Genomic DNA, 26,810 nt, shown 5'->3' with positions numbered 1-26,810 from the left:
CAGTCCAATCATTTTAACAAATGCAATCATATTTTTAATTAATAATTATATCATTTTGTATAATTATTTGTTTTTGACTAGTGCCAACTTAGATGCCTTAATGTCCCATTCTTTTTAGTTCCAGAAATTCTCAATGGCAAGACATACAATGCAACAGTGGTTGGTTTGAGTCCCTGGGTAGAATATGAATTTCGTGTTGTTGCCGGCAACAGTATTGGGATTGGAGAACCAAGTAAACCATCAGAATTGTTAAGAACTAAAGCATCAGGTAAAGAATCGATGTGTTCTAAAAATGTAGAAAAATCTGTATGATATAGTTCTTAAAGAAAACAAGTATTATTATGGTCCTTTAATACTTTTGGCTCAAAATTGTTTGACAGTAAATGAGTGGCTCTATTTCCCATTTTTACATATACAAGGCAAGGTGTATTTTTCCCAAATAGTGGGTTCAATAAGAGATAATCACCTTTAAGCCAACATGTCAAAATTAAAGTTCTTCAGAAACTGTGTTTGCATCACATCTATTTTCTAGTCAAAATCCAAGACAGAATCTGTAGATTTGTATATGCAAATGAGTTATTGCTTGTTTCATTAAAATGTTGTAGCCAAGAATTAATTGAGACTCTGTTGGTGCAGTCAGCCATACATTTCCATCTATTTCAAAACTCTGACCTAGTTGTAGCTTCATTGAGCAATAGTATAAATTCTTTTCCATGCAAATGAGGTAAATCCTAAACTCATTTAACAGGAGCACTAATTGAGCATTAATTGGTTCACTGAACAGCAGAACACAAGAACCTGGCTCAGAAACTATGCCTTCTTAAGCTCTTTTCAATGGATCCTCTTTGTTGCACTCAGACTTTCACATCCGGCGTGACATTTAATCTGCTAGCTGTATGTGGCCCCCAAAGTTCACATTCTTATTCAGTCACATAAACAAAGGATCACTTTGTTGTCACCAGCTTAATTTAACAAACACAAATTACCTTATTAAAGTGAGTACAACTGTCAGAAGTCAATAAATCAATTCATAAACCAAAGATAATGTTATATGTTTATCTTGGAATGGGGGCTAGAAAAAAGGACATACTTGACAGTGATATCATCCAATTAAATCACGCTAGAAGCTTACAGCTGAGAAGAAATCCCTTTGTTTTACAGAAGAGGAAAATGAAGACCAGGATATTAGCTGGGTGTTTTTGACAGAGCCAGAATTTGAATCCAGATGTCCTGATTTCTACACCCAGCATTCTCCATAAAAGTGAATCTTAATGTAGATAAGCAATAGATTAGATTAGCCAAAGAAAGTGTGTAAATATATTTACACACTTTCTTTGGCTATTAAAGTGTGTAAATAAATCCCCAGGCTTTCCTATATGCCTCCTGGCTCTCAATCTTCAGGTGTGGCCCATGACTCTGGTTATGAGCTTTGGTTTCAGGTTGTTTGTTTATAGTTCATTTATGTTTTCGTAGCTTTGGACATTGACACAAACTCTGACATTTTAATAGCAAAGTTTGTGTGCCACTTTCTATCCATTAAGGCTCTCTTGTTCCAGTAGCAAAACGAGACTGGTGATACTCATTGAGTCAAACTGTACTGATTCAAACCCTACTGAGTTTCTCCTCTCTCTCTCTCTCTCTCTCTCTCTCTCTCTCTCTCTCTCTGATATCATCAAAGACTAATCTGTTCTCAATATGGTTTTAGGTTTAAGTACAATTAATTTGAAATTGAATGAGGAAAGGAATTTTCTATTTCTCACAGCACTGGAAATTTTATAAAAGTAAATCAAAATATAATTTAAAATATTTTTCCTTACATAGCTAAACTATGCAAAGGTCTTGAGATAGTGTGCAGTTAGTCACAATAAGCTGTCAAGCACTATAAATTCAACAACTCTGTAAAATCCACTGATTCCCATAGCTTTTGATCAAAGGCATTCGAAGACTTAGAAAATAGGGTTTAGGTTTAAATATTTTTTTTCTAAAAAATTATGAAGCTTAAAGCTGACAAACTTAAGGACAATTTTAAATATGAAAAGGTGTATCTGAAAGGTGCTATTTTGAAAAAGAACAATCAGGCCAGGCATGGTGGCTTATGCCTGTAATCCCAGCACTTTGGGAGGCAGAGGTGGGCAGATCACCTGAGGTCAGGAGTTTGAGACCATCCTGACCAACATGGTGAAACCCTGTCTCTACTAAAAATACAAAATTAGCTGGGTGTGGTGGTGCATGCCTGTAATCCCAGCTGCTTGGGAGGCTGAGGCAGGAGAATCGCTTGAATCCAGGAGGCAGAGGTTGCAGTGAGCCAAGATTGCACCATTACACTCCAGTATGGGCAACAAGAAGGAAACACTGTCTCAAAAAAAAAAGAACAATCAGATTATTGTGACTATTTTCTGGCCATGTTTATAGAGCTAAGTATCTGTTTGAAATGGAAATAAATAAAATAAGTAATCTAGATTTATTTAGATGGTCTATATGGTGGGAAAAATTTTGAAATGAAGAATTAAAACTTACATATTTTAATTTCTGCCTACCAGTCCCCAGGTATACCCAGGTGCTTCCTCAACCACCTTTCATATTGTTCAAAAATGGTCCAATATAGACAATTTCATGTAATTCCACATTTTAAAAGAATTTAAAATGTGATTTAGCCATAATCACAGATTTAGGATACTTTTGTCATTATGTCAAGAAAAACAATGCTGTAAACACTTACACATGTGTAAAGCAAAACCTCATTCTCATTAGATACTACAGTACCCTGTACACACTCAGAATTTCCTCAGTTTTACAATTTCTATTGAACTACTATTCATTGCATTAGTCCCCACAAGGGTATATTCGAGGGACATATTTTTTAAAAACTCATCAGTCGTTGGTTTCTGAATCCTCTACCACAGAGCCTTAGATCCCAAGAGATAAATAGAAGGAACCTCTCCTAATCACATTTTTCACAGGAGAAAAATCTGACTTCGCAAGTGAAAAGTTAGAAGAAAACTCCTTCTTATTCTCTCCTGAGAGATTTGAGATTCTAATGGGAAGATTTAAAATAAGAATGTATTTATTTACATATTTTTCAATATTTAATTTTAAATGTTAAAATATCCTGATGACTAATAAAAAGAAAAATTATTTTAGTTTGTTTATTGAAAAAATAATTAATTAATATACTGCCTCTGTAACTTGTTTACAGCACAACTGTATAATTAGGCACTAAATCAGCAGTGTCACTGTTACCATCTGAATGGAACATCATTTTGCCAATTAGTAGATGATGCATAATAATGTCAAATACCCGATGTTACTCAATTTTTAATTAATTTTGGAGCCAGGGTGCTCATGTATCAAACACAACTGTGTCCTCTCTCTTAGAAATTTGGATATGTGTAAACATAATTTATGTTCATTAAAAATGCAAGACTCTTTCACAATATGCCTGCGTGAGATTTTGAAAGGTGAAATCCAAAAACAAAATTCTTCCTGATGAAGATGTACTTTAACAATTGCCAACCCACATTTCTCTTGGTTGCTTTTAGTCCCTGTTGTGGCGCCAATAAACATCAATGGAGGTGGAGGAAGTCGGTCTGAACTCGTCATTACGTGGGAGGTAATTTTCTGCCTAACTGAATTATTTTGAAGAAAAGAGATTTAGCTGGCCAGGAAGAATACTGAAAGACAAAGATGTATTTGATCACTATTGAGAACATATAAAAATATATAGTATAAAAATACATCATCCTGGTGATGAATTATGTAGAGGAAGTATTAGCAACTTTTCTCTTTGTGAGACAGTATGATGAACTCAGCACAATTTTCTCCCAAATACATAAAAAACAACTTCAATATCTTTCAAGTGTGGGTCAGTAGCATTTTCATTATCAATTGATGAATTAGGCATTGTTTGATTTATGACCTGTTGCACTGTTGTATTGTGAATAAGGTGAGCTTAGTAGACTGCAGGCAAAAAACAATTCTTGTCCTAACACTGCTCTTTACATTTGATCAACTTGTTCTTTTCTGCATCTAGATGAAAGCTTAGGCACATGGAGTAGATTTTGTGGTCATTCTTATTACACACTAACATATAGGTTCAATTTTTTAAACTTATTACAAATTTCATCTGGTGTATACACATCAGACTGGAGTATAAACTTTAGAGTTTAGACGTTCAGTGGCTTTAAAGTTTCTCATTTTCAGTAGCTTAGTGCCTCAGCCTGAAGATTCTGTAGCAGGAAAGGGAATATATGGTCAGTTCAACTTCTCTCCATTCTGCTCCGTAATTTATCTTTCCTCATTCACAGCATTACCTCTGGATTCTCCAGAGCTGTAGAAGGTTGGTGTTAGGAGGAAAGGAGGGAGGAACATGTCTGGATTACTGGTACATTTCTGATTTGATTTTGGTACACTCTAGGTATGGCAAATTTCCAGACACTGCCATTTCATGGGGTAGGGTTTCTGTTTTATTTGTTTATTTTTTATCTGGGAGCTGGTCCCCGGAGGCTCCTCCACCAGGGACTCCTAATTGTAATTCCTTGATGCAGACCCCACTGGCTGCTGAAGAGTATCAGTTCCTGGACTTCGGTGGTCCATTTCCACTCTTCCAGTGAATATTCTCTCTCTTCTAGGTGGTCTTTGTAGATAGAGTCCCCTACAAGGCTACCCATTGCATGAGTTTCACATTTGCCCTCAGCAGACACATGCCCTGCTCCATGTTTAGTGAAAGTGCAATGCATACTTGCTTATCTCTCTTCACTCTGCCACCATAGGCTGTCCAGATCTCTCCCCACTTTAAAAGTTTCTCAGACATTTGTCAATTAAAATAAACTGCATTCCTTATGTTCCAGAAAGTACAAATCAGGTGCCTACTTCACACAGCTAGACTCTGAGAGAAAACTGGGAAACAGAGATGTTGTTCTTTATGGTTATAAATGACAGTGTCAGAAACTAGAGGCAACTGCCCTGAAAGTCACCCTTCCCTCTGGACATCTTGTTTCATGTAGACATCATAGGCCTAGCACAGTGCCTGGAATGTGATCCACCCTCCATGAGCAATGGCTGAATGAAAGGCAGTGTTTTCAGAGAGTTGGGACTCTCCGAGGTTAGACAGAGGGGGAAGCCCTATTTTCTCAAGCATTTACAGGTTTCAGGTGCCACACAGAGCATTTCATATCATTTAGTCCTCACAATAATGCTAGGAGGTGGTTACACCACTTTCAGGTAAGAAAACTGAGGGTTACAAATGTGGTATCATTGGGCAGAGAAGCATGTGAACACAGGACTATCCCCTTACTTTCTTTTACTGTATCCTGTATTACAATCCCAATTGTCCCCAGGCAATGTGATGTCCCAGGGTGGGCATGAGTCCTTGAGTATCTACCTTAAGTAGCAAGTTAACCATATTATACCTGCTACTCAAAACATATTTCTTATAAAACACTGACTTTCAAGTGAGACTACAAGAGAATTTTTTGTGAGTAGTTTATTTAGGTTTCCGTATTCATCAAAAGCCATATAAGCATAATCATAATAGTGTATAGGCAGTTTTGCCGACTTACTATTTATTTTGTTCTCCCCCTTGCTCAGAAATTCCTAAAGGTCAGTGTTGCGATCATTTGTGCACAGTCTATAATGAAGGGACAAATTCTATGCATATCAGTCTTGAGACAGTCTCACTCTATTGCCCAGGCTGGAGTGCAGTGGCACAATATTGGCTCACTACAACCTCCACCTCCTGGGCTCAAGTGATTCTCTTGCTTCAGCCTCCTAAGAAGCTGGGGTTACAGGTACATGCCACCATGCCCAGCTAACTTTTGTATTTTTAATAGAGACGGGATTTCACCATTTTGGGCAGGCTGCTCTCGAACTCCTGACCTCACGATCCACCCGCCTTGGCCTCTCAAAGTGCTGAAATTACAGGTGTGAGCCACTGCACCCAGCCCTTATCATTCTTAAATGGAGATGAACATGAATTACCAAAAGAATACTGTCTTTCTATGATTTATAATATTATTTTTTCTTTAAGGCAAAGGTGCACAAACCATGACCTATGAGACAAATTTGGCCAGTTTCCTGTTTTTGTAAATAAATCCACCCATAGCTATACCCATTGTTTTTCATGTATTGCTGCTTTCTTGCTGTGGCATGAGACCATATATCCCACAAGGCTTAAAATATTTACTATTTGGTAGCAACAATTGACACTGGGGTCTACTAGAGTGCTGATGGAAGGGGTAAGGGTTGAAAAACTAGCTATTGATGGGCACTGTGCTCACTGCCTGTGTAATAGGATCCATCATACCCCAAACCTCAGCATCACACAGCATACCCATGTAACAAACTTGCACATGCACCCCTTGAATCTAAAATAAAAGTTGATTTTTTTTACCTTTACTATCTGAACTTCTACAGAAAAAGCATACTAACCTCTATTTTCAAAAAATAAATTAAATTAAAGGCAGTTCCTCTGTGTGCTTTCTCTTGGGATATCTAATATGCAGATACTTGCAGAAACTAAACTAGTGAATTCAGTTTCCCATTTATCACTCGTATTTTACATTATGTACTGGCAGATACTGAGGCAACTTCTTCTCGTGCCCAACTTCCTTATGGAATAAGTTAGGTATATTTAGGAGACGATTCATACATTAGTGTGAATCTGAGCCACCCGAATGCAGGTAGTAATTCCTTCAATTTAGATGAACTCAATATTAAGTAGCTTCTGTGTTTCTATTAGTAGAATACAGAAATGGATGAGAAAATGTCTGAATGCTCAGATACCTACAGGAAAGAGTGGTCTTAAACCAGCCTGGAAGGAGGTCAGGAAAGACATGATCAGAACTGAGTATATCTGAACTGTGTTTTGAAAAGTAACTTGGAGGTAGAGAGGCCACCACCGGCCAGTGTCACTCCTACTGTAGTTGAAATAGTGCCTGTTGAACTTTGAAAAGCACTGTCGGACACAAGACTATTCTAAATTCAGTCACAGTCTGCCACTATGTTTTATAAGTGACAGCTTTAGTGACTAGCCTTCATTTAGGCACAGTGCAGTATAATCTGCCTGGACTGAACTAAACATCTTCCCTGTGTTTTCTCCAGTACCACACAGTAAATGTAGATTTTGTGTTTATTTGTTTTGGTTTGGCTTGTTTCCAATAACCTAGACATAATATCAAACTTTTAGAATAGAGCAATGGCTAATTTTTAAGAACATGTTTATTCTTTATCATAATGTATACCCCCAAATACTTCCAGGTTTGAGGTGCTTGTGGTGAATTTCTCATAAATATGACTATAAAATTAGGTATACAGGATAAAACACTGTGGAGTAAGAGTTACATACCTACACTGAGAGTTGGCGTATTTTTTATTTAAAGGGCCAGACAGTAAAAATATTCAGTCTTGTGGGCCATATGATCTCTTTTCTGAAATCTCACTTTGCCTTTGCAGCTCGAAAGAGCCACATACCACTAAACTGCATATGTCGGACTCAGATCTTTCTTGAGAGAGCACCATGAGAAACACTAATTGTATTTGACTAACAAAAACAAAAGTCCCCTATTTATGTAGATGAACTAAGCATCTCGATTAAATCTGAGATCAAAGAAACTTCAGAAATGAATCAAATGCTCTAACAAGCAGCGTTTTCTTATAAATCTCTTCTATGCCATTGAAAATTAACTGTTTTAGTTCTAGTCTCCATTTGAAAAAGAAGAGAAGCATTAACATGAGGAAATATTTTGTTTTCCCAGATATCAGGAGGAGCATTTTTCTTTCTCTTTTCCCTTTCTGAATTTGTGAGACTGTTTCACATGGCAAGAAATAGAGACCAGCTCAGGTCATCTCAGTTAATGGGGATTTATTTTAAAGCTACATGGGGAGTAATGAGGACAGAAAAAAGTCTCAGCAAACAGGCAGGCAGGTCAAATGAAGAACTGGAACATCGTTCATCACTGCTCTATGCACCCGAGCACAAGAACTCTAGCCAACCATCAACAACCTCTTTGCTGATCCAGCCCTGTCTTTAATAGTCTCTCATGCTTATGCCTCAGTTCCTCCCATTTCCTTTACTTCCAGTTTTCTACCTGGCTGCTAGCTAAATTAGATCGCCTCTCTCTAATTTACAGCATCTGTTTTCTCTTAGCTTTTATTGCCTCACTGTTCCTGCTACTGCATGTTCTCTAATTTTTGCCTGCTCTGTGTATATCTATTATTGTTCTGCCACTCACCATGTTTCATATGCAAACTCTATGAGAGGAATTGACCGTGTCTATTAGTCACTATACAGTACAGAGATTCTGCCCTCATAGATACTCACCAAGATGGTGTTTGTGGTTCTGGTGCTCATGGATGGGTTCTCATATGGCTTCCAAGTGGCAGGATAATGTGATTGATATAATAAATGAACTCCCACAAATAAAGAGAACTTTTGAAATGGAGTTGTGGGCATGAGGGACTAGAAGCACTATGTCCTGCCAGGTGTTGCCTTTATTAGTGTATCAGAATATTTACAAAAAACAAAATAAAACAAAACAAAACAAAACAAAATGCAAAGCATTTTCCTTTGGGAAAACCAAATAAATTCCATTGATTTTTCAATCCAAGTTTCTTGCAATTAGGAGATATGTGGGTCTAAATTCAAGCACAGATTCATTTTAATTTGCTAACTTCATATGATTGTTTATGATTTTTAGTATCTGTAGAGTACAGGGGGAATATGTATCTATTTCTGTTTTGTTTAGTAATTTTAGACTTGAAATGTATTTTATAAAATCTGATCTTTGTGAGAGTTAACAGTTTATTTTGTCATGTTAGGAAAAATGCACACATGTCACTATCAATGAAGATGTATGCCTAAAAAATGATGGGAAATCTTTATACTTTTTAAAGAAATATTCTATGTCTTTAGTCATATGCTATTTCACAATAATTACATTACTCATGTCTTACAAAAACTTGTTTAAAATGTTGTGAAAGGAAAACATACCTAGTCTTGAAATAAATAGTTAATAAGTTAATCTGTGCTGAGTTTAAAAATTCATATCAAAACCATATTTTAGTGTGTATCATAAAATCTCCTATTTTATTACTATAATTTATTAGTTATCAAAGAAAAAGATATAAATATGTAAAGCTTGTTTTATATTTCTATCTGAAAACTTCAACTATTTATCTGAGTATCTTAAATGGAATCATTTTTCTAATTGGCATTTCAAATAAAAGTATTTTTAATACATCATTAAACATAGTAAATGTCCATATTTGTCTCTATGAAGAAATATGAAATAATCAATAAATATTATAGTAGCTTAATACAATGTATTTGCGAATACTCAGTGATTTATCACATTCTTCCCAAGTCAATTCCAGAAGAACTTCAGAATGGGGAGGGATTTGGATATATCGTCATGTTCCGGCCAGTGGGCTCAACAACCTGGACCAAGGAGAAAGTAGCATCTGCGGAATCATCAAGATTTGTTTACAGAAATGAAAGTATCATCCCACTTTCTCCCTTTGAAGTCAAAGTGGGTGTGTATAATGATGAAGGAGAAGGATCCCTGAGTACGGTGACCATTGTCTACTCCGGGGAAGATGGTAAGTTGTTCTCAGCTCTGGTTTTCTTTGAGACTCTATGCATAGTTTGTGTTCCCTTGTTCCCTATTCAATGAACCACTCTGCTAAAGATGGTTATCTCTTTCTCTGGATGGTAGAACCTCAACTGGCCCCAAGAGGAACTTCTGTCCAGAGTTTTTCTGCTTCTGAAATGGAGGTTTCATGGAATGCTATTGCCTGGAATAGAAACACGGGAAGAGTGCTGGGCTATGAGGTAATCCACATGAATTTCATTGTTGCTTATGAATGTGCCAGCAGACTTCACAATAGCTCCTGTTCAAAAACCTATCCTACTAGCCAGTTGTTAGCATATGATAATGTATGTCTAAAGCTACAGCAGGGATGAAGTTGAGACAGGGTAGGTGAGCCCCCACATAGGGGCTTAGCCTAAGAAGGATCTTGGCCTTGCTCAAGACAGAATTCAAGAATGAGCCAGTGGTAAAACAAAACAGCTTTATTGAGGCAGCAGTGTTACAGCTTTGTAATTGCTTGTGCAGAGCAGGACTACCCCATAGGCAGTGCGCTGAGAATAGCAGCTTTGGAGCAGTTCTGCATATTTATACCTGCTTTTAATTACATGCAAATTAATGGGTGAGTTATTAATAAATTTCTAGTAAAAGGGTGGTTGTTTCCACGTCATTGCCCTGGAAAAGGGTTGGTAAATTTGAGGCCATTGCCACGGAAAGGGGTGGTAACTTCCAGGTGTTGCCATGGCAATGGTAAACTGACATGGAACTTGAGGGCGTGTCTTACGGACAGGTGCTTTAGCCTCTTTCCTGTTTCAGCCAGTCTTAAATCTGGTCCATAGTAAAGTCCTGCCTCCTCCCATATAGTAAGGGAGAACTTTCTAGGTAATTCTAAAAAAACAAATTAACAAATGGTAGCCATTTTTAAAGGCCTAGATATTAGAAATAAGATGAGTAAGCTCTAGAGATCCACTGTACAGTTAACTGTGCACACAGAGTCGACAATAGTATATTGTACACTTAAAATTTTCAAGAGGACAGATCTCACATTAAGTGTTCTTACCACAATAACATTTTTCAAAAGTGATCAGGTGATTATATTACTAATTATTCAAATTGCAGTCATTTTTTTTTTCCTTCGGAAGAGGTAAAGTCTGGTCTTCAATAATCTTATACCATGAAAGAATTTCAATGAGATACCTACTCTGTGAATTGGAGTATAACTTGAAAAGATGTAATTATCTCAGAAAATGCAGTTCAGTAATGAAAAAATACCTGGATTGTCTTGAATCTGCTAATTTTAGTCTATGAAGAGTAAGGCAAATTACATTTGTAGGTTGTCATCTCATATACACAGACAATATATGTGTTTTGAATCTGCTATATTTAGTCTACAATGAGAAAGGCAAATTAGATTTGTAGCCCTTCATCTCAATATATATATGTGTGGTGGGGGGGGCATGTGTGTGATATATATATGTATATAATCGGTCGCCTGATTATATGACTATAGACATATATATGATATGATTGATTATATGATTATATTATATACACACATATATAGCGAGATGATATACATACATATATACACACTGATATAGATACACACAGGGATACACACACACACACGGATTCCAAAATATAATTCTATTCTCATGACAGATGTCTTTGCCACTCCATGACAAGAATGCCTTACCTCTTATCTGAACCCTAGTTATTTCTCAGATTTCCTCTCTAGTATTGTCTTCTGTCTGAGCTCTATTCTCACCAATTCCTGATGTATTTCATCAAATTCTTGTAGCATTTTTTTTCTATATCACTTCTTTGGAATGCATTCTATAACTTATTTTCACATGTACTGTGGATTCTAACCTCTTAGCTAGATGATGAGGGGATACTTAATTTTCTCGTTTGTTTTTTTTTTTTCAGTGTACCTAAAACAATGCTATCGCATAGGTAGAGCTCAGTATAAATTGCATTATTAATTAACCTGTGATTCAAAGAACTCTGAAAACAAATGCCAACAGCAAAAAGTTATAACCATCGTCTTTGACTGATTATATACAAATGTGTTTTTGTCTGACTTTTTAGACATCATTTGCTAAAGCTGGTAACTTTTAGATAGCTCATAAAATACTTTACTTTTGTAATCTAAAAAATCAGTTTCTCTAATTTCCATTGTGAATTTGTATTCATGCCTTTTTTCAACAACAACAAAATTGGAGAATAACAATTTTATTGCTGTTGTATAACCATTTTAATTAGAAAATGTTTTTGTCATCTATGCTTCTATTTCTTCCTATATCCCTTGTGGTTGTGATTGAAAAAGTTGTTGGTAAACAATGGTTGATAGTTGTTGGGGAGCAATAAATTGCTTGTGTTTGTTTTTTAATTATCAGGTCTTATACTGGACAGATGACTCCAAGGAATCCATGATTGGTAAAATTAGAGTTACTGGAAATATCACAACCAAAAACATCACAGGGCTGAAAGCTAATACCATCTACTTTGCTTCCGTGAGAGCTTACAACACGGCTGGGACAGGGCCCTCAAGCCCCCCAGTCAATGTTACCACCAAAAAGTCTCGTAAGTATACATATACTCCAGGAAACAAGATTCATCTGTGAAGAGAAACCTGTTCCTTTGCCTGATGTTTGTTTCATTCCCCTCACCTCATCTATTTACTACTTGTTTACTTTGATTACTTGGTTTGTCCCTTAAATGCAGATAGATACCTGTTAAAACTTTTTGGTAAAAATCAAGGTAAATATTTGATCTTTCTGGAATTCCAAAAGAGGACTATTCCAAGTATATCAATGAAAGACAGAGGCGTATAATGTTTAAGACTGGGCCTGATGCCCTCCTTCAAAATGCCCTAGAAAATTTACCGCCCATCATTGGAATGTTAGGTGGTATTTATCTTTCAGTCTCAGTTGCCTCACCTATAAAATGAGGAAAAAGTTGTATTTATGTCTCATCGGTTGTGTTCAAGATTGAAAGAGATTATTAGTAGTAAATGCCTAGTACACACCTTAATAAATGCTCAGTAAATGGTTTTTGTTTTGGTTTGGTTTTATTTGTCATTTGAGTCTGAGTATATTCAGATGTGATCCTACAACTGTCAGATATCTAGATCTTTCCTTTTTGGATACCTTATTACTACAGCTTACTTGGAAGCCCCTGAAATCTAAGAATGAACCCTTCTGCTTTGCCTTATATCCCTTTATAATCAGCCAGGCGATTTCACATAATCAGAATCTACTAAATAAAAGATGAATGTTTTTCATCTTTTGGTGATTGTTGCTGCCTTTGTTTTCTCATTGAGTCTGGTAATGCACAAATATTCCATAATATGAGGCACAACAATACACTGGGAAAGGTCTGATCATATCTGACAGTTCCTGCAAGATGATTTTTTGTGGTTGTGTAATGTTTACATATGCCTTATATATTATAAATGAACGCAAATTATTCACAAACTCAGCCTTTTAAAAACACATTTTTTTGCTCTCTGAATCCTTATGAATGAAAAATAACAAATGCAATTGCTGAATTTTGAGGAAGATGAAGACCAATTTGCTACCACTAACAAAAATCTAGTTTACCTATACTCCTATTACACCACCATATTTGGAAAGAAGAGGTGGTTGAGAAGAGTTTAAAAATGAAGTTATGTTATAGTTACTCCCCTATGTGTATATTTGTCATATCAAAAAAAAAACTTAGGAACAATCTCAGAGAATAGGCCGTTGATTAAATAGATCATCCAGTTATTTCTATATAAGCAGATTAACTGTCAGTGGCTCATGTTCCAATTCTGGGTACACCACTGACTCATGACTTGAAATAGGACAAGGCATTCCATTTTTCTGCTTTCATGTTCTTATCTGTTAAATGGAAATTCTCTCTGTCCTCACTGCCTTCCCAAATTACCCATGAGGCACAGACAAGGTACTGATTGGGGGAGCATCTTGGAAAATAGGAAGTGCTGTGGAACTGCTAGGAAGGAGACAAACAAACCAAAAGCCTGTGGACCAAAAATCTCTGAACCAGCTTTCCTCCAATTCATCCAGCTTTAGACAGGCTGTGAGTTATTTTCAAGAATGGATTAGTTAACAATGTCATTCTCTTGCTCTTCCTGTTTTACTTAATGTTGACTAAATCGGTGAAGTCGTTGCTAGATGACTTGGATTTATGATTTGCTTCTTTGGACTTTCTGGAGTGGTCTACCTTCTTTCAGCTAATCTGCAAATCTGGATAAAAATCTCTGATCAATGAGCAGTTTTCAGATCGACTAGACATTTAGATCTAGTTGACTGAGAGATGCCAAACTCACAAAAGCTCTCATGTGTAATTCAGTTTATATCTGAAGCAAAATCAATAATGATTAGAAATGTGTTAGAAACATTTTTTTTAAAAAACAGATTGTATCATGATAGACTGACAGACATTTTAGTGCAGTTATTGAGCTAAGACTCAGGTCAAGTTTTATTATACATAATCCCATCAACCAGTTTAAGGTGAATTGAAAGCTGAATATTAAACTAATCATTTACTTCAGGAAGAGAGAGACATATATATATATAACATATACATATTATATATATAACATATACATATTATATATATATATGTTTTAAAATTCTTATTGAGATTTTCTGCATTATATATATATAATATGTATTTTTCATATCTCACTACTAATTTTATATAAATATATAAAAGTGAGTAACCCCACTGTCCCTTGACCTCAGGGGCGGACTTTGAAGGACTTTATTCCCTGCTATTCTTAAGTACTAAGTGGATCTGATTGCCCAGAGAGAGCACTGCCCTTCTCCAAGATCACACAGCAATGAAGGGAGACAGATGAATAAGGGACCTAAATGTGCAGGCAGCCCTGCATGGTCTCACTGGAGTCCTGAAGGGCCCAGGCCTTGGCTGCGTAGGAGAACTGCTCCTTGTTGCTGGGCAAGGTGCCCTCCATCTGCCATGTCTCCCGAAGTTTCCACATTAATAGTTCCAGCCCCACAGCCAGGAGTAAGATGGTGAGGATAGAGAAGACCACGATGATAGCAGTGACATTCCCACTGAGACAGGGCTCCATTGCAGCCAGAGGTGGTGGATGTAGGTAAAACACTGCTACTCTCATTTGCAGAAAAGGTCGATATTTTCCCCCAGACTCGGTCCCAGGGGGCTGGCAGCAAAGGCAGGCTCATTGCCAGGAGCAGCTCCAGGCCGGATTGCATGATGGGTTGACAGAGCCTAAGAAGGGGCTTCTCAAAAAAAAAAAAAAAAAAAAAAAAAGAAGGGGCTTCTCACACGAGCCACTCCTCCTGCATCTCGGGTTGTGGGCACCTGTGATGGGGCACCTGGTCCAGGCATCTCTGACCTCACTCTGTGTATACATATATATATACATATATATATATATGTGTGTGTGTGTGTGTGTGTGTGTGTATACACACACATATTTCAGAAAACATCAATAATATTTTTCTGTCATCTAAATTTTCTAGTTTCATTGTTCATGCAACCTAAATTAAATTTGTTAGTTTGTACCAAATTATTCTGTGTTTCTAAGCAGAAAAACTCCTTGTTTTTGACACTAAATTTGTTCAATTGGCCCAACTAATCCTACAAATGCATTGGACTGAAATTCACATCAAATGCTAAAACGATTATTGGTTTGTCTGATGGTTAACACATGATCAATTTGGCAAAGAGTACGAGATATAAATTTTTGAAAACAGTTTAAGTTACAATGAGTAATTTCACCCAGGATACAATGTTAGAATACCTGTGCTAAGGAAAAAGTGAAATAATAATCAAAATTTAAACTGAAGATTTGTGTTTCTTTAAGTATTCAACTTACTTAACTAAATTCAACAACAACAAAAAAACCTCTGTAATTCCTAATTTTTTCTATGGATATCTAGTTTCAGTGGCTCTTAAATTTGGCTCTTACCAGCCTGTAGGCTTCAGTGACCCTATCAAAATAGCCAACAAGCACCTGAGAATAAGAAGAATATACAAGGCTCCATCCCTTTGTATTTAAATATTATCCAACCTCTCATTTTATTACATTGACATTCTATATCACAGACATTGTGAAAACAGAACAGTAACTTTTCTAGTTTTCTATTAATGGCTTCAAACTTTGTGTTTTAAAACAATGCAAGTTGGTTATCAAACATTTTGGAGGTCAGAAGTTAGAAAGGGGTTTGACTGGGTGGAAATCCAGACATGTGCAAGGGCTGCACTAGCTTTGGAAGCTCTAAAATAGAATTTGTTTCCTGTTTTCTGGCCTTTCTAAGAGTTCCAGTAACTGTGGCCCATTGTGAGACAGTGTTGGAAAAACTTAGAATGGGACTTTGGAGTGATAGAATTATGGATATGGATCCCTGCTTAGCTACGTACTATCTCTGTGCCAGATCTAATTATTTGATAACTCTGAATGCATTTTCTCATCTGAAACCCACATCCTTGGGCTTGTGACCCCTTCCTCCATGTTTAATTCCAGCAACGGTGGGGTGTCTTTACATCTCTGCCTCTGATCCTCTGCTTCTGTCATCACAACTCCTCTAACTCTCTCTCTAGCTTTCCTCTTTCCCTTGTAACGACCCTCATGATGACTTTGGAGCCATCTGAATCATCCAGGAATATTTTCTCATCTCCAGAACCTTACCCTAATCATATTTGCAAACTCCTTTTCCATATAAAGTAATGTGTTCATGGGTACTGGGAATTAGGATGGGATCATATTTTGGGGGTGTCCTTATTTTGCTTACCACAATTTTAAAATATTGAGTACTTCTATGTCCCCAGCCCTGTATTAACTTTATCATACTACATCTCACTTAATTATTACATTAAGTCAAGGAGTTTGTTATTTTGATTTCTAGATAGAAGGACACAAATGCTTAGAAAGGTTTTGTCATGGCTTCTGTTAGACTGATGAGAATAAAATATCTTCATCTTATGACCACTGTGGTCCTTTATCATCTTCCTCCCTAACCATCTGAAAAGTCTCTCCCCCGACTCTCAAATCTTCCATCTAAACCTCAAACTGCTTTGAAATTTTTCCTTCTCTCATGCCATCATTACTCTTTTCTTCCTTAAATGTCATTGTCTCCTCTATTCCCGAGAATGAAGCCTAAGAAAAAGGCACGGAACATCTTTCACAATCTGTCTGAAAGCTCCTTTCTATATCATTCCTCTTCTAACCCTGAGATCCCAGACTTACTGATCTTCTAAAGTCTAACATTCACTTACCTGGCTTCATGAAACCTCTCAGCTTGTAGCGCCCCTGCCAGCCCTATATATAGTCAAATGGTCTTTTTCTTTTCTTTTGCTCTATAACTTCCTCCAACATTTCCCCTTTAACGTATTAGCATTTTTCTAAGATTTCCAGTAACTTTGGCCCATTGTGAGACAGTGTTGGAAAAACTTAGAATAGGACTTCAGAGTGAGAGAATTGTGGATATGGATCCCTGCTCAGCCATGTACTATCTGTGTGCCAGATCTAATTATCTGATAACCGTGAATGCATTTTCTCATCTGAAGAACAGAGTTGAAGATACTTACCTCTAGTTATTTCTCTAAGAACTAAAGGATATAATATACACCAAGGTGACCCAGAGGCTGTTATACATGAAAGCTCAGTGCATGGTAACATGTGTTATTATACTCCTCCTTTAGAGGCAATTTCACTTTCTTTGCAATTTTTTAAGTAAGGAAACATAGCTACTTTCTTGCACTTCATAAATTTGTTGCAGAAATTTTCTTTAAGGGCCATAGAAGAACATCCAAACATGTATGAGAAACAACATTAATGAAACATTGATGATAACCATGATTCCAGGTGCTACTTCTGTATGACTTTGATTTTCCATATCCTTGAGATGACATCAAGATTACTTCTCAATAGTGGTGACTGCAAAAAATTTTGCATTCGTCACACATTTAAACTGCACTGTCTCTGTTTATAATCTGATAATGCATCTTCCACAGGAAAGTCTGAACAAGCAGAGCTCACATTTACCAAAATCTCTGTCTATTCTAATTGGATAAGCTAAAGAAAAAGCAGAGGTGTTTTGTTTTTTTTGGTTTTTTTGCTTGATCATTCAGTCATCTACTCAAAAGATGGTGCCTCCCATGAGCCATGCCCAGAGTTTCGTGCTAAGGGCCTAAGAGCAGTTAAAACAAGCAAGATGGTTGCCAACAGGCAATTTCTCTTTTAGAGAAGAGGCAACCTAAAACAAGACAAAAAAAGACAAACGAATAAAATAATTATAGATTATGAAAAGTACAATGAAGAAAATCAGTGAGAGACTAAGATATATATAAGAAGAGGCATCTATATAGCATAGGCCTTGTATACAAAATTAAAGATAAAGAGGATTTAAAGATGAAAGAACTTCCAAACAAAAGGAATAATATATGCCAAACTTCTTAAGTGTTATTGTTACTGTTGAGGATGATGATTGTAGTGTTATAGTCTTTTTAAACAAATATCAGTGATTCAACTGTAAGTACCAGGGCCTAGTGGAAATGATGGATTTCTAAAAGACAACTGAGAGGTACTGCAAATATTCTGCGATCCACACAGACATTACTTACAAGGAATTTAGATTTACAAGGAAAGAAAGAAAAATATTTACGTCAACTCCAAGAGGAAAAGAAAAGTAAAACAAACAAAACACACTTTTATAGAAAGAAGTATTCAGACACAGTAACTCAAAGTGTTTGCAAATTTTGGCTCAATTTAGCCCTTGACGTTGACTGACTAGCACTTTGTACTGGATTCTTTCTTGCCATAAATACGCAATCAATCCATATTTAAACATAAAGGAAGCATTAAGCTTTTATTTTATCTTGCACTTACGTTCTTTCTCTTTTGCCCAAATGTCAACCCCATGCTGTTACTTAGAAGTGTAACATAAGAAGTTGTTTTTTAATTGAGTTCACAGTGTGAACTACAGTTGAATATAAATGCCATCTACAGAAAAATTGATTATAGGGAAACCATTAGAGCTGTGACGTTTAATGTTACTCTGTCATTTGATTAATAGAAAATGATTTAGTCTTTGGAAATTGCCTGAGAGATTTTAAAAATCAGAAAAGGGCTTGCCTGTTGAGTTTACCATTGACAGACTTGGTACAAACATCATGATACCTGTTTTTTGCTGTCCATGTGACAGTATTTTGGTTTGTCAAGGTGATAGAAATTTTAATTTTATTATAGATTTCTGCAATCCAGTTTAATCAACTACATCAAACCAGAACTGTTAACAGTGCTCATATTAAGGTGACGGCCTTCTAAAGCAGCTTTCAGAAGCTTTTATTTTTCAATTATCAGACATAAGGGAATGACATTGGAGAAACATCCATGGATAAAGATAAGAAAGGATGTACTAAGAGATATTCCAAGATAATGAACTGAGACTCTTCCATTTTATCTCCCTTTCTAAAAGCATATAAAGATCCAAGTAAGAGCAATATTATTAAGGGGAAAACTTGAATGTACACTAATTATATCTAAGAAGTGAATCATTTGCAAACTTCAGAATTGTATTATTAGTAAAAAACCATTTCCAACACAATTGAGAAATTGATTATGTCATAACACCACAGCGGAGAACTGCTACTCTCAGAAAGAGAATTAACAGTTACAGAGCTTTTTAATACGTACCACTAACCGAATGAGTAATGTTTCATATTTTATTTTATATCTCATAAAGTAGGAATTTATTTGTTTCATTTTATAATGGGAAAATCCAGCTCTTGGAAGAGACTGGATACAAATTCAAGTCTCTCTGACATCAAAACCCAACTCTTTTTATCTCCCAGAAAGTGAGACAAGTAAAGCATTCTAAATAATCCGTATAATTGGCTATTCATAACAAGGTACTCATTCAGGATGCAACTCTTCTTATTTTATGCCCAGGGAATGTTGTGCTTCTGTTTTGATAGATGAACAAACAAATGCAAACATGTAAATGACAAAGTTATTGCCAACATCAAAAACTGCTCCTTTACATAGCTGGATTTAATCAGTTCTGTCTCCTAGCATGTTGATTTTTTCAATGGATTTATAGTGTTGAAAACAATACATTTTCCTAAAACAAACAAACAGAACATACAGAAATACATAAAACATTCAGAATCCACACTGCCAATGACACTGAAGTGGTGAATTTATATTTTTTCTGTATTGATTGTATAATGGTAATGTTGGTGCTGAGTTTTAAAGAACAAAGATAAAAAGAAAGGTATCTAGAGTATATTAGACATTACAATTGCAATATCCTGTGAGAATTTTGATATTACCTCTTTTATAGATGAGAACAAGATTTAAAAGTCACTGGAGGATAAATTGAGGAAGGATAGTTACACAGTTATTATGGTTGCCATTCAGACCTTTAGAAATAAATATGTTGATAAGCATTGTAATTGACAAGTACATTGTACATTGACAAGCAATGTATTGAATGCTTACTAAGCTAAAAGCTTTCAGGTCTTTAATAATGGGTTTATATTGTCAAGAAACGTACCAGGACGTGGTCAATCCAATTGGCCTGTCCATCTTGTAAATAAACATGGATTGCTATGAGTCTGACCATGGCAATTGGCCTTGATCATAGGACAACATAATGAATGGATTGGCTGTATTTTGTCAGCTATGGATCTGCCCAGAGTCCAGTGTATAATCAGTACAGCCTGAGAAGATCACCACAGGAACATGAGCAGTTTTCTTTAGCCATCTTATTGTACAGTCATTTATTCAAAATACGTGAACTGTATGTCTCCTATATGCCAGGCGCTGTGCTAGGGTTTGGTAATATAGAGCTGAATAAGGCATATGCCCTCAAGAAATTTAAAGAAACATATCATCAAGAATAAATATAATCCGACATGATAAATCTGTAATGAAATATGAACTGAGCCTCATGTGAGCATACAGGGAAACATTTCTCTAACACATCCCAACTGTACTATAAGTGGCTGAGTAAACAACAGTGATATCCCAGTGGATTTAGGGTGGAGAGAGAATGCATGGTAATATAATTGAGACGCCTGGATTCAGCAATATGTGACTCTTCTAGTGAGATGTAGGAGATTAAACAGCAATTGAGTCAAAACTCTGAAAGAAATAGTTTCCATTTCTATCAGTGTTATAATGAATTAAATATTACTCTCATTCAGCCTCACAAATTCAAAAAAGATGCCAAATACATCTTGCTGGGCAGTTTTATCTTTGCTTCTGCTTTCCAGATGAATTATTTTAAATCTCTCCAGTTTCTTAAATCTCAAAAATAGTCATGTTTTTCTTTGACTCAAATCTTTCAAAAGCAGCAAGTTTTTCTGGAGAAACACTACACAGGAAAGCAACAGACCAATATTCATTAGCTGCATGATTTTGGATAAGTGACTTCCCAACCTGGATTCTAGTATGTAAAATTCTCTAGTTGGACTACATCTATTACTTTAGAAGTCTGATTCTAAATCTTTCATTTCTTATCTTCCACCAACTCTCACCAAGACAAGATTAATTTCAGAAAACTAAAAGTCACAGTTTAGATTTGAAGTTGACACCCTTTGGGATGATCAATGACTTTGTGATGAGTTTTCCCTTTTCTGAGTTCCCAGAAGCTCCATTTATTTTAAATGGCATGTGTCTTTCACATTGTCCGGACAAGTTAATTAAGGTAAGATAGACATATGACCAAATGAAGTTAATCATCAGCTTTCTTGAGGGAATTCTAACTTGACTGTCTCTGAACAGAGAAGCTTTCAAATTTCAGGTGTGGTGAACAGTCATGATTTCTGCCATGTACAGTGACAATGACAAAGGGCTGCTCTCTAGCAAGATGAGCATGCAGCAGAACCTGCTTTGATAAGCAGAGTGAAGAACTTGGCTTTGTGACATTTTTGGTCTCTCCTCAGACTCTGCTGCAATCTGCCATGAGTTATAAAAAATATCCATGATAATTTACTACAAATATTTTGCTTAAAATATTTTGAGTTGGTTTTGATACAATTAGAAAGTTAACTAATACAATGTTAAAAAATAAAGGATTTTAAGAATGAACATCTCTGTGTTGTTACATAAAATGTTTGCAACTTGAATTTACCAAACATGCTCACTGATTGATGGCCAAATGGAATCCTAGATAAAGAGACTCTCTGTCATTTATATATGATAAAGTAAACAAACTCAACAGTAATGATTAATAAATTAATACTGGACATGCAGCAAACCATTATTAATTCATAAGTCTGTCACAAAGGCATTCCCAAATGAGCAGATGTGAATAAATTTGCTTACTGTGATTAGAATTAATATATTTCAAATGACACTGAAAACATTTTAGCTCCTTCTATGCAAATCATGGAAGTCTTATTTTTTTCTTTTCATATTGACAAATCATACAGTGATCATGAGCTAATTAATATGCATTTGGATCTTTCATCGTCTCTTTAAAGCTCCAAGTCAACCACCAGCAAACATTGCCTGGAAGCTGACCAACTCTAAATTATGTTTGAACTGGGAGCATGTAAAAACCATGGAAAATGAGTCTGAAGTTTTGGGATACAAGGTGAGTATTTAGTTTGTCTTTTAATCATACCAATCAAGTTACTAAGGAATGAGACATGTGACACCCAAATAGAAAACAAATTGTATTCATATGGAAACACTGGAATCTTTTTCAAGATTATTTTGAATATGCCATTTTTGGTTTCTAATTTTCCATTGAAGAGGTTTATATTCTAATGTCCTGTAGTGTATTAGGGAACATCAAAAAATAAAATTCCGTAGGATGTAACATTTTTTCTTCAAGTGACACCCCTTGCCATCATAAGATGATGGCATATGTGGGTAGTAGACGTGATGAGAATGAGACCAAAGAATATAACTAAATAGAGTTTTTAGAACTTAGGCTATAGTATGATGTGATCTTTTAACATAAAAGGCATCTAACAAGAGTGTAGTCAAATACCCAGAGCAAATCATTTCCATCGGTGATAATGGGCATCATCTCTTGGCAGACATATATTCAACATTTGAAATGGGTCCAAACTAAAGAGTGAGTTTTCACAGCAAGCTCCAGTGATAATAGCCTCAAGCTATTTAACTAATAGAGATAAATCTACTCCCCTTCCAGAGTCATTGGCTAAACAAAAACCAAAAAACAAAACTCTTTTTCTTAACAGTAGCAACTGAATTTAAAGGAAAAGCATCACCTGGATGTTTCCATCTGAGGAGTACAACATTTACGGTGATGTGTCTTATGTCTTACAATGTTCCAGAACAGTTGTGTGAACCTTAGAGAAGCAACATGTCCATGCTAACTTGATACTTTATTTTATTCAGATTCTGTACCGGCAAAACAGACAGAGTAAGACTCATATTTTGGAAACAAACAATACATCAGCTGAGCTTCTGGTACCATTTGAAGAAGACTACCTAATTGAAATAAGAACAGTCAGTGATGGTGGGGATGGAAGCAGCAGTGAGGAAATTAGGATTCCAAAAATGTCAAGTAAGTTAAGTCACCCTTGTTGTAGTAGATTTTGAACTGAGACAGCTGCAGCATGAAATTCAGCTCCATGAAACCTTCCAGTTATGGTTTAAATGTTGAGTGATAAGATACATTTTCAATTGTGAACAAAAGATGATGAGCCAATTTTTTAAAAGTTATTCTCCAAAATTGTAACATGCTTATATATTAAATGGTTTTATGTTTCCTCTCTTGAAAACCAAAAAAATTAAAATAAATGAAAAATTAAAAAAAACAACTTTGTGTCAGTAGAGCATAATTCTATCACTCATTCTATTGGCACAAAAATCAGAAAGTTTTTTCATAGATTCTTTCAGGTCTCTTACAGCAGCGATGGCAAATACGAAGCACATGCAAATATACTCTTTCCCATGTTCGTGGTAGACATCACTAATCAAGTGTGGCATTCATAAGGAACAACCTTCAAGTCCTTCTCAATACAGTTTTCTAAGCCAACCAACATCAGTCAGTCAGGGTTAGCATGCAATAGTAATGTATTATTTTTGCGTTAGAAGAATCACTTACTCATCTGCCTGAAGCTGTGATTGAGTGCAAGTCATTAGCATCCAATGTTGGCCAATGCTTTAGGCAGACTTTGCCAATTTAGGGATTTTTCTTTCACATTTTTATACTTAAAGCAGGCATCCTAGGACAAAGGGTAAGGCACTTGCTAAAATTAAATATAATGTGAATATGAGAAGTATAAGAAAACATGTTACTAGAAGAGAAATGTTAGTATAAATTTGGGGTTTTGAAAAATTAATCTAGCAGGCAATACTTTATCTCAAGAAATTTTTGTCTTATTTTTATATTTTGCAGGTTTGAGTTCCAGAGGAATTCAACTCTTAGAACCTAGCACGCATTTTCTGTCAATTGTCATTGTGATTTTTTACTGTTTTGCTATTCAGCCACTTATCCGATGAATAAAACCATAAATATTTGAGAGTTTTTTTGAAAGCGAAACATTCTGTAAATATGCTCTCCAGTCTCTGAAACAAGACACATTCTTAATACAGACTTGTTTGGAAAGAAACAAAAATGTATATTATTAAAATCTTGTAAATATCTATGGTACATTAATAAAACAATTTTAAACAGTTTTGAATTTTAAGGTTCACACATGATTACATGCATTCATAGGTGCCACATTAATCTGGGGAGTTGTAACTGCTGTGTCTTTTAAGTGACTTACATGGAGAGTATAAGTAATTCTCCAGTGATGATGAATACAAAATTGGCTCATAGTTTATAGCTGACATATACAGTTCTATGTGGTCCGGGCAATTAATTCAGTACTTAAAATTTCCACTCTACTTCAAAATAAAATATAATTATTTATTTGTAGTTGGGATTCTTTAAAAATATAAACTATTCCAAAGCATGGTGTGCTTTTATCTCTGAATCAAGTTGAAACAAGAAATATTTTTACTCAATATTATTTCAATATACATGATGTTCTTCTCAGCTCACTTTTCAGAAGGTTCAGTCATAATAATGGCAGAAAAAGTACTTTATAGCAAAGAAAAATAATGAAGGGAAATGAGTACCCACCTAAAATAATCTTCTAACAACTGTGGTATATAGTAAGCAATTGCTATGGCAAAGTTTGACATTTGAACTGTTGCATGAACAAATCTCAGGTAATTATTACAAATGGTTTGCAATGTATGTGGCCTTATTTTTATAATAAAACAATCTGGGAACATAATTATTTGATCAGGTTTCCTACACTTTGGTCAATATATTATTTTTTTGCCAATTTTCTCTGCAGCTATGAAAATAATTCTACATGAACCAGTGTTTAGAAAGATTTTACGGGTTGACTTTTCTGTAGAGTGAACCTGTTTCAGTCAGTGGCCTCGCTTCTTAGGATTGGAGAAGGCAGTCTGGAGAAAGCAGTCTGAGAGAAGGTAAGGTTAGTGATGCAGCCCATACAATGCTATGCTACCACCCCTCTCCTCTACAAACGACCTTGAGGGATCTGTTCCTGCTGTCATCCTTCCCTGGCTTCAAGCCAATCAGATTTGTTGTCCTATAGAACTAAATGTGAGAAATGCTCAAGTGAATTTTATCTTCTTAACATGCTGCAACCTCTTAAATGTGTTGAGAATATGTGAACTATTCTCACAACCCTCAAATCATACAATCCTCAATATGGGATTTTGTCATTTTCATGTCTGCAGTATTTTAAAACTCTTTAAAATACTCCATGTAGTCAGCAGCAGGCGGACAATGGCTTTCCCACTTCAAAACTTGCTCCTTGCCTAAACAGTGTGTCAGGCACACAATGCATATTAATGAGCCTTATTGCCATATGATCTGACTGTGCTTTTGTGGAGCAAAACAAATAAGGAACAGCAAATAATACTTGGAACATCCCTGTTCACAGTTGCCTGGCCAAAATACATCTGAATTAACCAGAGATACCAGTCCTGGCATACAGTCTTAATGGTTTCCCTAATTTGGTGAGAGACAAGATTTATGTCCTCCTCACCAAAGAAGAGATTGAGGGTTAAATATACTAGGAGATATTTGTTTCTGCTGATTAAGTAAATTAGATACACAACCATTTGTGTGTGAGTTCAAAAGTTAAGTCAGTTTTTATCAATAATTCTTACATATTTGTAGGGTGCTATTTATTTCACGATTTCCAAAATATTAAAAGTCTGTATTTGCTGTCTAACATATCTAACGTATTATTTATCTTTTTATCAATTCACTAAATTTTTCAGACCATATTTGGTCATTAGTATTAAGTAGCATGGGCTTTGGTGTGATTTGAATCTCTCCTCTTAGTGGAAACTTGCACTGTCTTTTAACATCTCCGTTTTACTAATATCAGAACTATAGAGTGTGATGTAAATAAAATATTTGGCATGCTGCAGGGAGCATTGTAAGTTATCAATAAATGAAGCTGCTGTTACCTGCTACTATGAATTAAATCTGAAATGAAATAAGTTATTACATTTAAGTATCCAATATACTATAAAATCTATAAAAATCTACTCTATACTAAATGGCACTAATGAATGAAAACAATAGCAGTTCTAATAACCCATTTCAGGGAAACATTCTACATGATGTATATACTCCTCTGATGTTCAAGAAGGATTTCCAGTGCATCCTGTAAGACTGAGTTATAAACATGATAGGTCATTTCCATACTTCCTACAAAAAAGGGAGACAGTGTGATTGTACCTGGAAATGGCTGGAGAGGAAACCAGAAATAAGGTTTAGATGACTCAACACAGTAGAAATGTGATGCTATAATGCTAGGGACTGCCTAGATCATGTAGACTTCAAACTCAGCTTCATTTTCTCTTTTGTTCGTACTCTAATCCTCCCTGCTCAGTGTCCTTTTTCTATCAATACAGTAGAGAGTGAGGAGGGCATGACTGCTGTCTTTAAAAACAAATGCAGATGGTGAGGAATGACCTGAAATCTATATGGATTCTAAATTCAATAACTGTTACTTCTCATAAGTAAACCTACTATTTTTGTGCTTTTATGTATTGCCAGTCTTGAGATGCAAGTTGGAGTATACAGTCTTGTATTAGTCCATTTTCATAGTGCTATGAAGAAATACCTGAGACTGGATAATTTATAAATAAAAAGAGTTTTAATAGACTCACAATTCCACATGGCTGGGAAGGCCTCATAACCATGG

The 26,810-nt window shown here is 35.7% G+C and overlaps 1 protein-coding gene across 2 annotated transcripts in view; it reads left to right on the top strand.

The window, feature by feature from the left end:
• The window catches only part of CNTN6 (contactin 6), a 297,903-nt gene extending 271,401 nt beyond the window's left edge, over positions 1 to 26,502 (top strand). Inside the window, exons 16-23 of one of the 2 annotated variants that reach the window (XM_074404894.1) lie at positions 119 to 268; positions 3,540 to 3,610; positions 9,360 to 9,594; positions 9,711 to 9,826; positions 11,981 to 12,167; positions 22,068 to 22,180; positions 22,957 to 23,125; positions 24,915 to 26,502. In XM_074404894.1, coding sequence (XP_074260995.1) covers positions 119 to 268; positions 3,540 to 3,610; positions 9,360 to 9,594; positions 9,711 to 9,826; positions 11,981 to 12,167; positions 22,068 to 22,180; positions 22,957 to 23,125; positions 24,915 to 24,982 — 1,109 coding nt within the window. In that variant the 3' untranslated portion in view covers positions 24,983 to 26,502. Of the gene's footprint in view, positions 1 to 118; positions 269 to 3,539; positions 3,611 to 9,359; positions 9,595 to 9,710; positions 9,827 to 11,980; positions 12,168 to 22,067; positions 22,181 to 22,956; positions 23,126 to 23,962; positions 24,255 to 24,914 lie in introns of those variants that run through there. The other variant, XM_074404893.1, reaches the window with a different exon arrangement.
• Positions 26,503 to 26,810: the final 308 nt, after the last annotated feature.

Source organism: Saimiri boliviensis, chromosome 8, assembly GCF_048565385.1.
Source record: "Saimiri boliviensis isolate mSaiBol1 chromosome 8, mSaiBol1.pri, whole genome shotgun sequence".
Classification (NCBI taxonomy): domain Eukaryota; kingdom Metazoa; phylum Chordata; class Mammalia; order Primates; family Cebidae; genus Saimiri; species Saimiri boliviensis.
This window is presented reverse-complemented; position numbering and strand designations above follow the sequence as displayed.